The 11,945-nt window shown below is 34.3% G+C and overlaps 1 protein-coding gene across 2 annotated transcripts; it reads right to left on the reverse strand.

The window, feature by feature from the left end:
* Positions 1-334: 334 nt before the first annotated feature.
* On the reverse strand, positions 335-10,578 carry LOC126967945 (uncharacterized). Of its 2 annotated transcripts, none has more exons than XM_050812658.1 (8): positions 10,555-10,578; positions 7,576-10,298; positions 7,335-7,397; positions 5,764-6,094; positions 3,844-4,512; positions 2,563-2,714; positions 1,702-1,875; positions 335-518 (listed from the first exon to the last, which is right to left on the reverse strand). In XM_050812658.1, exons 1-8 carry the CDS (start codon positions 10,561-10,563, stop codon positions 371-373), a joined length of 4,269 nt encoding a protein of 1,422 aa, XP_050668615.1. In that variant the 5' UTR covers positions 10,564-10,578; the 3' UTR covers positions 335-370. The 2 variants fall into 2 exon arrangements, with proteins under 2 accessions (XP_050668615.1, XP_050668616.1); XM_050812659.1 differs by lacking the exon at positions 10,555-10,578 and adding an exon at positions 10,377-10,528.
* Between the last annotated feature and the right edge of the window lie 1,367 nt (positions 10,579-11,945).

Consider the following 11,945-nt stretch of genomic DNA (forward strand, 5'->3'; position numbering starts at 1 on the left):
AAAAGACTTTCTTCCACGTACAGACAAACTTAGGAATAAGCGTCCTTGTGCGGTATTTCAACAATGTTACGACTTGGGGACCTTCAAAAAAGCTCGCATTATTGGTAAAAGGCCGAGAAGTGGGAACGCTCCTGTGATTCCTTTGATGTTGCAGTATTAATTAGGGCGGCAGTGTAGACGCTTGATTGTCCATCTCTTCACAAAAAAGTATTTATTTTCACAGTTGAAAATATTGTTATTTCAAAAAGCTATTAACAATTTAAGTAGGCACCTAACTAAGTCTGTTGGTAGTGATGCTATGTAACTATTGTTTATTCCGATTAAAACAACATAGAACAATCAAAAACATTTATTTAATTACTCAGCAGTTCTAAAGAACATTTTGACTTGAATACTGCCATATAAAAATAGCAGCTGTGACGTGAACATTTAACGATCGCACCACACCCTGTTGTGGAATCTCTATGCAGTGATCCATTACTGGAAGGAGGTTGCATGGCACACCATCTTTTTCATTTCTAAAATTGAAAAAAAAAACATTTTGAATTATCTCATTTATAAATTCATTGCAGCTGTCAAAATAATAGCTTAATTAACAGAAGTCCCACATACATTTTATCAGGGTAGGTAGGTACTTTGTACTACAGCATAATATGGTAGGTTTGTGTTAATTATCTATACAATGATTAACTATAATAAAATCTTAACAAGGTAATAACTGCACATTAAATATTTTTTTGAAGGATACTGTACGCTATGTTTACAGTGTTAGGTATATAATTTTAGTCTGTCTGTATAAAATTATGCCCGGAGTCCGAACAAAACGCAAAAACAACTAAACAATGTTAGCACTAATTACTTATGTGATATTTTATGCACGCGTTGAGTGTGGTAATCATATATATAATAGTTATATATAGGGTGTCCCAGAAATAATGGATAATCCTGGAGTGTAATAGTACCTACAGCTGCTATCAGGCGCTCAAATAAAAAATTCCAATTATGCTCAAATAATGAAGTTTAAAAAAAATTGTGTTATTGACTTACTTAACGAAATTTGTTGCCTTTTTGGTGGTATCTTATTCATCCTACTACTACTACTAGAAGGTACCTATTGTACTTTTTTGGAAAAAAAATGTATAAACTTAACTTTTTGCAATTTAACAGTTGCTATGTAAGACAGTCCCAGTAAAAAAAATCTAATGGATTTAAGTCCGGGGAAGTAAAGGCCACAAAATTGGACCCAAACAACCAATACATTTATTTAAATACGCACGGACATTTGCAAGACAACCATCATTTTGTAAATTTGACAGATAATTTTGTACAAAATGCAAATAAATTTAGCCAGATAAGTTTCCGGATAGTTCAAATGGCCCAATGATTTTTCCCTTAAAATAACAGTCCAACAATTGTGGTTGGTGGCCTGCGCAGAACCAGTCATTTATTATCTATATAATCTACTATACTATAAGTAGTAAGCCTTCTTAGTTAAAGAAGTTTTAATACAAAATCTTAAATTTTTGGACAGTGAGTACTAGTATACTGTCTCGTATTTTGAGACCTATGAAGAAGCCCTTAACCCAAAGCTAACCTATTAAGGCAGTGACATCTGTCGGCGTTCATTCGAGTTATCGATTCAATGATGTCGTTCCACAGAGAGCATGGGTAATAGGCAAAGAAGATAGCTGGTCTTCTTACCCAAGCAACAGCACGGTTTTCTTTGGAAACTTGAATGTTTGGAGGCTCACACTTGTGGATGTTTGCTCCGCTGCTACGAGACAAAACCCTTCGTCCCTTTTCGACGTCAAATAATCCAACAAAGGCGCGCCAGGTCTCACTTCTATAATGTTAACCCACTTTTCGGCGGACATACTGCAAAATAATTTAATAGAAGAAAATCACGTTTCAGATTTAAAACACGCGTAGAAACCGTATTTAGAGAAAATGGAGATATTGTTTGAAAAATTTTAGCATCATCGTATCGCATAAAGCTACATTTATTGAAATGGAAATCCATACTGTACGTGGACTTGGCCGTGATATTTAGGTAGGTTCTAAAACAAAATTATAACTACTAGTTACATTATCTGTGGACCTCTACGTGACGTCACATCGTCGCTTTGTTACGGTCTGCAAAACAAGCATCACTAGCATGTTAACATTTTATAAATTAACTACGATCTTTTTTATTGACTGATGTATAGGTGTTGTGATACTGATAAGAAAAATTATAATGATGAAAAATCAATGGAAGCATCAAGGCTAAGTACAAAGAGTAGGTATTTAGTTTTCTGTCAGAACTATTATAGCGACACAGAACTATTAACAACAAAAGTCAAAACGTATCAATGAAAACTTCAAAAACAAAGCAGTGATAGCACGAAAATATCACGAAACGTACCGTACCTAACGGCCATGCAACTGCAAACCGTACTGACGGAACAGGACGAGCGCGAGGGGGTGAAAGTGGAACGGGAAGGGGCTTTACGTTCCAGAGATAATGTGGCCGAGAATAATAGTTTAGGATTATATACACCACAAGTAATGAACCACTCTTACCTCAGCCCTTGAAACTGTTTGTCCTGCAAATGTCTCAGGCTGTCGACCACGTAGGTATGCACGCCGAACACCTCCCCAGTCCGCGCCATCCCGCCCAGGTTCGGCAACTTGTCTATCAGCGATGCGACTACGATAAGTTCACTTTGGCTCGCCTAACATTATTAAAAAAAACATCTCAACAGTTTGTTATTTTAAGTAGAATTCCTCACTTCTGGGATTAAATATACAAATTTTATTTGTAGGTACCGAAATTCAGGGATACTTCTGGCACTTCGGTAGACCCCCCACAAGATCAGAAATGAGGAGATCCGTAGGAGAACAAAAGTCACAGACATAGCTCAGTTTCTTGCGAAACTGAAGTGGCAGTATTAAAGGCACAAAGCTCGACGGACAGATGGCCGTTGGGGCAGTAAAGTCCTCGAATGTGACCACGTACCGGAAGACGTAGTGTTGTTGAGGGCAACGCAGGACCGATCGTCGTGAAGATCTTTTGGCATTCGTCCAGCAGTGGACGACTTCCGGCAGAAGGGAGATTTCGTTCGCCGTCATTATTTGAACTTATGTAGAAAAGACCTAATATCGAAGTCGTATACAGAAGTTAGTATTAATATCAGATAAAAATGCCCGTAGTATGTATATCAGATAAAAAAAAACGAAATATGTGCTGGGACATATAGTAGAAGTGAAGCTTCAACGGAAAATGTTTAAAAACAAGGAAAATATTAAAAAAAAAACATCCAATAAAATGTTGTAAATATGTAATCTATAAATATATAAAGAAAATGGTCTATGTTTGAGGTTCTTTCACGCTTAAACCACTGATCGTATCGACATGAAACTATCACCATTCGATGCGAAATTTATCCTGGATGATTTATGGCTATTATTTATTATTTATATTTTATTGTTTAATTTATTTCCTTTTAAAATTCGCCCAGCGCAGCGGGCGGGAAAGGCTAGTCTTCTACCATTTGATGCGAAATTTATCCTAGATGGTTTATGGCTACTTATTTTACGAATTCCTACGTGCCTTCCTTTTAAAATTCACCCAGCGAAGCGGGCGGGAACGGAAAAAATAATGGGGGTTCGCCCTCTACCTCTCGGGAACCACAGCTTGAATCTAATGCATTAGACCGCGCGGCCACACAGACTTGAAGGCACTAGTTGAAATTAATGATACAACTTCACCCCTACTACAATTGTAAGGCGTTAGTACGTTAAGGCGATAAAATAAAAAATTCACTTTAATAATCAATCAAAATTTCTATAAAGTTTCCTCACCTTTCTCTCAGCTTCAACAACATCAATGTCAGTCATGCTCTTCCAAGGAATATATTTCTTCTGGATCGTTCCAAATTCACTTTCTTCTTCAAAATTCATTTCATTCTTCTCCGAAACATTGTACTTTATCTCAATCTGATTGATATTTCCTGATTGCAACCATTCCGTCAAAAACTTATCTGGCGCCGACTCTTGCAAACATTTATTCATACTTTGAAAACTATTTACAGCATGAAGTTTATCTATGGTAATACCATTCTTATAAATAGGATAGGTATATATTAAGCAAGGTGTTATATCGATTATATCAAATTTATCCAAAAATGGATCATCTAATATTTTTTGTAAACTTTTATCCATAACCCTAGTCGCTTCATTAATTGTCTTTTCTACTATAGATATAGTTTTGGAGTAGGCATTACATTCCAAATGGCCATAGACTTCATTACATTTGTTTAATTGATATGCCAAATACTGCGCATGTAATCTTACACTATATGTGGGTCCCATGGTGTTTTCTAACAGATAATCCATAACTAATTCGTACTCTCGCTTTTTACAGGATTTTGTTTTTATTTTTCGCGTGATTACCCAATACAATATTCTGAACTGTGACACGATTGGCACATTAGTCAGTGATTTTATATCATTTTCATTGATGGCATCATCCTGAAAATAATAATTACTTCTCTTACAGCATCACAAATAATCTTGGTATAAAGTTACCTGAGAATAACCCAAGAATATGTAAAATGATGACTATATCGTTGACTACACTGTCAATAAAATGATAGTTCTGAAGTTTTACGAATGTGAAGCAGCCTTGCAAATAAGCGCGGGAAACTTTACACGTCCGAACAAACCAGTCTTATGCAAAATATTTATTTCTTAACATTTTACCCATATTTAGTTTATTCTCAGGTATAAGTAACATTACCTATACCAAGTATATTTGTAAGGCTGAAAAGGTTTTAAATTTAGAAGTTTTTAGTTTTCAGTTTTTGAATTCATGTGTACGTTTATTCAATGCCATATAAGGTCCGTATTGATTCCTCTGGTGTTACCAGAGAGTAGGTATGGGCTGCGGAGAGTGTTTAAAGTTATTATATTATTTGTAATCGCTAATAAAATGCTCGCCTTTATGTATTTAGGGTGTGTGTGGATTGATGCATCTACTGTACTTAATGCTTGTACAGCTACGTAACTATTATTACTATATTTGTATTTGTATAATGCCTTAGAGATGTGTGTTGGGGGCGACTCCTGAAGAACCCTTGGACGGCTTTCCGCACCAACAATTCCATCTTAAAAGAACTGAAGATATAAGAAAGACTATCGTCGACGTTGCAACTACGAATTCTGATGTTCTTTGGTCACATCTCCACAAATGAAAGATCGATTGAGCGGTTGATAGTGCAGGGCAAGGTGGAGGGGAAAAGAAGGAGAGGACGCACTCCCGCGATGGACGGATCTTATCCAAACAGTGACCCAGACACCTGTGGTGGAGTGCTCCCGCAATGCTACAAACCGTAAAAAGTGGAGGAGATTCGCGCGGGAGGCAGTGCGACCCATAACTGGGGGAGACCAACGGCGACTAATATTGCATCATCTTAGCACCCACGACCAGTCTGACAAGAGTGACCGATTGAGAAGAAGAACTCGTGTAAGGCATTGAATATTTGACGTTTGAGTATTTTTGTTGCGTTACTTTACATAATATTATGTTGTAACTGAAATGGTTTGTAAAAAGATGAACCTGTAAATGTTGATTCAAAAGAGTGGCAATGAGTTTCTTGCCATTAAAGCTCAACCCTTTCCGAAGTGGCGGTAAATATAAAAAGAAAAGAAACTTTTGATATTCTTAAGTGACATTTTTTGACCTACAAGATTTATTCTTGATTTTGATTTGATTTAACATACCTTAATATATAAATAGAGCGCTATGTACATTTCCAGGTACAGACGAACAGATGGTTGATGTGGAAGTTTTCCTAAAAGCTCAATACACCATGTCGTTATATTTTTTATGTTCGTTGATCTGTGCCTCAACAATATAAACAATAAATGCTGCATTCCAACTTCTGTCACTCGGTGTAAAGAAGAATTATCATGGTACCGCTGTTTATTTTTCAATATATTATCAATTTTCTTCATAATTATTGATACGATTGCATCTAATATCTCGCAGTCTAACTGGCATAGAATCAATGCAGATTCGCATTGTATGTGGAAATGAGTCAGTACGCCAATTCTGAAAAGAGTAGTTATAAAAAAATCTGTTGATTGATTTTAAAATAATGACTACCTGCTTTACACCGGTTTTATTAAATTGTTTCTTTCTTCATTTTATTATTCTATAACACAAATATATCTAGAAGATTTTATATAGTTCTTTTAAAGTAAGTTTCATAAAATCCAGACCATATGTGGTTTAAGGATGATTATATTATACTTTCTCATATAGTATTATGACACGACATTCTTAAAAAAAAGAAAACTCGCGGGTGGAATTTCGTTAAATCCGCTCTTAGCAGCTGACCCCATGGTACTCCGCGAAAGGAATATTCTTACCAAATTTCAAGTCCCCTTAGGCCTATCGTAGATAACACACTTTTAGTGCGATTGAATCTGCGGCACACAAAAAGTCTGCATTGGATGCAATTCAACGCACGCGATGCACACTTTCGATGAACTGTAGGGATGTACACGAAATGGAAGTAAAGAGATTGCGGTGTATTATTTCGTACTTGAGATATAAAAAAAGAATTTTGGGTTCATCCGAGATTGTTAGGCGCCAAAATATGATTAATATTCTTCTTCTTCTTTTTTTTCCTTCTTTTCAAATTCGTAGCTTGATTTTATAATTTTTGCTTTATTTTATATAATTGTTTTCTTGGTGTCACGGAAGCAAAGACTGTGCATGTTGTGACACCTTAATTTGTTGTACATTCAACTCATTATTTGTTAATATTTGATGTATTTTAAGCATATTAGAATGTAACAAATACTGGTTGTCCTATAAATAAATAAATAAATAAATCCTATTCTTTCAGAAAGATTATTAAAGGGACTGTTTCATACTAAACCTTCAGTTCTAAAATTATATCCAAATATATTTGCACACTTCATCCCACGATTTTATTTTTAAATTTCTGTCATGATACTCTGCCAAAGATGTATCATACAGCACTGGTCTGTTTTCCATTTCTTGAATCAACATCGATACATCGATATCTAGCACCATGATACACGTCAATCACTAGCAACTGCAAACTACAGACTAAATTGTGCGTCGTCTAACGCGTGTAGTCGCGGACGTTATATTTTTATGGCGCACCTTTTATACGGCGCGGTCACGGATAGTCTGTCGTCTGCGATAGGCCTTATGGTTGGTGATATTGTTGATGGAATTGTCTTATTATATAGAAAAAAAATTATAGGTATATATGTATGTATATATAAATGTTAAACATAAAAATCCCAATACTCACTGTTCATAACGAAAGCGTGTATTTTCAGAATTTAATATCTCAACCTCCACATCTTGGATAATTCTGTAATGCGTGAAAAATTTTTATGTGGAATATTATCTCAAAAAGTTCTGTTGGTAATATCAAATCATCATCATAAATTGTAAAATTTTACATACGTAATTTAGGTAGGTATTTGTTAAATAGGTCCAAATTAATATATCAATGTTGTTGTTAAGAATATTGCCAAAAATAAAATTACCTTTGGTCTTTTCTTAATGATGGAACTGTTAGTAGTATGTCACAAAAAATGTACACCATATGACTATATTTGAATGTACTCCTATCCATTTCTCTCACCAAATAGTACAAGGGCAGACATTTAGCAGATGAATGTCCAATAATTCTGCTACAGTACAAAACTACCAAATTATTGAACATCGGATGTTTCATTATTTCTTCATTAGTAATTATATTAATGAAACATTGCATAGATTCAACATATTCTTTATGGGACTTGATTGTTTCTAGTTCATTCCATGCAGCATTAAGAAAATGTTCTACATTAAAAGTTTTCGTATCACTGAGGGCTTTTGGCAATATTATTTTTACAATTTTTAAAATCCACTTCAGACACCCATAGCCTCCACTCTCTAACATATATCTAATGAAACATACTACTGAATTTATTTGATAGCTGTTTTTATTTTCTAGCAGAGTATGTACTAGCTCACAGGCTTTACTTGTAAAATCATTCACTGATCGCCCACAACATTCCTCATTTTCAGTGTGAAATTTGTCTACCTTTTGCAAAATATCAATAAATCCGCAAACATCTATTTTTATGTTTTTTGTGGTACTTTCTCTTGTTGAGTTCAATAAAGTATTTAACAGAGAAACACCAAAAAATTTCTTCATTGTAATATCACTGCTTATTAGTAGTATTTGTACTATGTAACTGTATATGTTTTCATAAGCATCACTGTCATTCATATATTTGAAAATAACATCCATATTTTGTATAATAAGAGCCATTTCTTCATTGTTCCTTATGTTTGTGTCAGACAGTGCATTTAACACATATTCTATTATATTTAGACTATCTTTAATTATATTATCAGTTATAATCTTATACTTAGATGTGTCATTCACACACTTTAAAAATGTTAGTATAAAATATATGTCAGAAATATATTTAAATTTATCAATATCAACTGTATTCTTTTCATTAGTAAAAAATGCAATTTCAACAACTTTTCCAATTAACAACTGCATAAAAATTTGATGATGATCATTATGTCCTGATAAGTAAAGTATTAAAAAATCAATGTTGGATAGTGACCACTTTGTGCCTTCAACAAATAAACAAAATGCAAAAGTGTCTATTACTAACTCCTCCCTTATAAACTTTGTATACTTACTAAGTTGATCCGAATTGTACCTTTCATGAGAAATCCAATTTACTTTAATATCTATATTTAGATGTGAAAATAATAACACATGTGACCTCCAGTGCAATTCTTTACAATTCTCAGTAATAATATTGGCAATTTTTATATGGACTGCCTTTCTTATTGCAATATTATTACATGGAATGCTTAATACATCAATTAATATCTTTGATAACTGATCATTTCCAATATTTTGTACAAGATTTGTTATCTTTATTTCAGCTAACACTGTACACAAGTGGTAAAATGGTACAGGTGACCAGTTTACATGAGGTACGTTTTTAATTATCATAGCATATATTTCTGAGGTTCTAATGAGTTTTTGTAATTTTTGCTTCAAATCTTTACAGTAATGTGTTTTATGATACAAATTTATATCATTCAAGGATTCCAGTAAAATTACAGTGTCATTGTCATTTATTACATCAGTTTCCAGCTTATGTTTTATACAGCCCATCTTTACTTGTAAATTATCATGTCGGAGTCCAATACTAAATGCACAGTTAACCCAACAGTAGGACAGTGCTTGTAATCTCAAGCATTCAAAAAGTTTTAAAGATGGCAGCACAATATTACTCTGCTTTTCTTCTAAACTGTCCATTAAAATAAAAAAATTATCCCATGTTTTACGTAATTCCTTCTCTTTTGCCTTATCCCATTGAAAAGTAACCAGGGTTGATGATATTTCAACATTATTTTTGAGAAATGCTAGACAATCAAGAGCCCTTTTTATCGAGTATGTTGCTAGTTTTCGTAAAGCAGTGTCATTTGAACTTAATCCAGATACCACTAATTCCCAAAATTCTGTATGATTTATCAATGTGGATTCATACGCACCAAGACTGTTACTATCAGGAAGAGGTAAGAAGTAATTTGATAGTGCACACAGCACATTAAGTGATGTAAACGGATCTGATTCAAATTTTTTTATGCATTCCCAAATTTTATCCAATATATTATATCCTGTGACAGACTTAAAAAACTTTTTTACTGTCATAGTAAGAAAAATCTTCTTAATATCCTCTTTTTCACAAAATAAAATATTTTGAATAGGTACTTCCAGGTATGGCAAATTCAGCTTTTCTTTCATACTTAATATTGCATCAAGAACACTATTACACAACTTGAGATGGAAAAGTAAGTTATTTCTACTATAATAGTCATTAGTTTCTAAAGTTAAGATGTCAAAACAGAGGATTTGCTGTAACAAATGTTGCGAGTTCACGACTAGTGTACTAGGGTTAAGCAACAGAATGACATTTAATATTTTGCAAATCACATCAATATTGCCTTCACCTGCTTTACAAATTAATTTGCAAATAAATTCAAACTCTGCATCATTTTGACATTCGTCAGATTCCTTTAAATTAATCAGATATTTATACTTCAGTAAATGAAGTATGTTAAACAGATGTTGATTTGTGAAAGTGCTTCTCTTCATGAGAGACTCCAATCTTGAATCCACAAGTTCTTCATCAAAGTCCAATACATCCATAAAGGATACTATATCTTCAAATAGCATTATTTGTGTTTCCTAAAAAATAAACATTAAATTTTTTTAACCTTACTAAAGATTATTACTGAAATTTGTTGCAATCCAAATTTATCTTACAGTGTTCTATACAACAAATTAAGTACTTATAAGACTATTCAGTAAGTAGTAACTAGTAAGTTTTCAGTATCTGTTTAAATAGTAATTAAAAATAAAAACGATCTTGAATGAAATTCACAGTCGGAAATGTAATTCGGGATCAAAAATGTAAACATTGGTGTTGCCGACTAAAAATAACCTTTTCCATTATGCGTGTTGAAATATACTAAAATATCATTTTAAAATTATAAGTGTAGCATAAAATATAAATACATAAAACTAAATAATGCACAAGGTATTCATCTTTGTAATATAGCATAAAATACATCCAAAAATTAAAATGTAAATTTATTGTGCAAACTTTGACACTAGCAATATGATAGAAGCTCTAAACATTTGGCTCGTCTACACAAGAAAAACGTAAATAGCCGGGTCTCCACCGAGTGCACGCGCTCGCGCGGCAGCCTTGCGAGCCAAATGCTCGGTCTGTGACCTGTGTAGACGTGCCTAGGGGTCGTTTGAACGCACGTTTCCTCGGCCGAGCGTGCCTCGGGGTTGAGCCGATTGTTGTCGGTAAACGGGACGCGCTCAAATATGTCTCAGGGCACTGTGCGTTCGATGTGGACGGTCGTAACGGCTCGCGAGGCTATTCTACAGACTTGTTGGTGTTTGTTACGAAAAGTTTTATCATCATGAACACTGAAAAGCAATCAATTCATCTGATTCAATTATATACTCCTATTTTGTAAACAATAAGCTACTATGAAAGTCGCAGCAGAAATTACACAACTGTCCATTTTGTATGCTCGAGGAATTATGGCTCGGCCTGACTCGCGAGGTTCACCTCGGTGTTTCTAGGTCAACTACCGAGACTGCCTCGCGAGGCCAAGCTCACGAGCCGCAGGTCGAGGCTGCCGCGCGAGCGTGTGCGCTCGGTGGAGCCCGGCTAGTAATGTTAAAAAACATCGTGCCCTTAGTGACAGGTATGACGGGTCGCCATATCGTTTTGTTTGTCATGATTGAATGTGCTCTTCTTGCTTTCCCGTTTTAGTTGATAGGTTTTTGCTTGTTGTTTCCTTTATTTTATTTATCAATTTTGTTTTGTTTCGTTGTTGATCAATACAAATCACGATCCAGGTTCGTCGACCAAACAGGACATGCTGTCACCGCCAAAAAAGAGGCAACGCTCTCCTATTCCTGTGAGTGAAAAGGTTAGTGAAGTAAATGCCTATAAGCATATCTACAAAAAATGGCCCAAACATCAGTATTGGTCTTTAGCTGATTGCGCAAATAAGACTACAGAGGTTGTAGGTATTTATGCGGTGACAGTAAGCAAAAGTATTAATTGAAAATAAAACCACTGAATAATTAAAAAATCACATAAAACCGGCGCTAAAAAGAATATTCCAGACATAATTGACGAATTTACTTTTTTAGTAATAAGACAAAAAGTGCATGCTTTCTTTTACAGACGTACCCTCAGTAAAAAAGGTTAAAATGTTAACAGTATAACTTTTATGTAAAACTTAATCTGTAATGATATTAGATAGTTTGGACATTTTGTTATTTGTATGTATGTTGCCTACTGTT

Source organism: Leptidea sinapis, chromosome 14, assembly GCF_905404315.1.
Source record: "Leptidea sinapis chromosome 14, ilLepSina1.1, whole genome shotgun sequence".
NCBI lineage: Eukaryota > Metazoa > Arthropoda > Insecta > Lepidoptera > Pieridae > Leptidea > Leptidea sinapis.

Excerpts from the sequence above, each read along its gene's own strand:
- LOC126967945 (XM_050812658.1), bottom strand. Across the intron at positions 4,513-5,763 it reads CGCTCTATTTATATATTAAG|GATGATGCCATCAATGAAAA; the intron begins GTATGTTAAATC and ends TATTATTTTCAG. Across the intron at positions 2,715-3,843 it reads TTGTTGAAGCTGAGAGAAAG|GCGAGCCAAAGTGAACTTAT; the intron begins GTGAGGAAACTT and ends TAATAATGTTAG.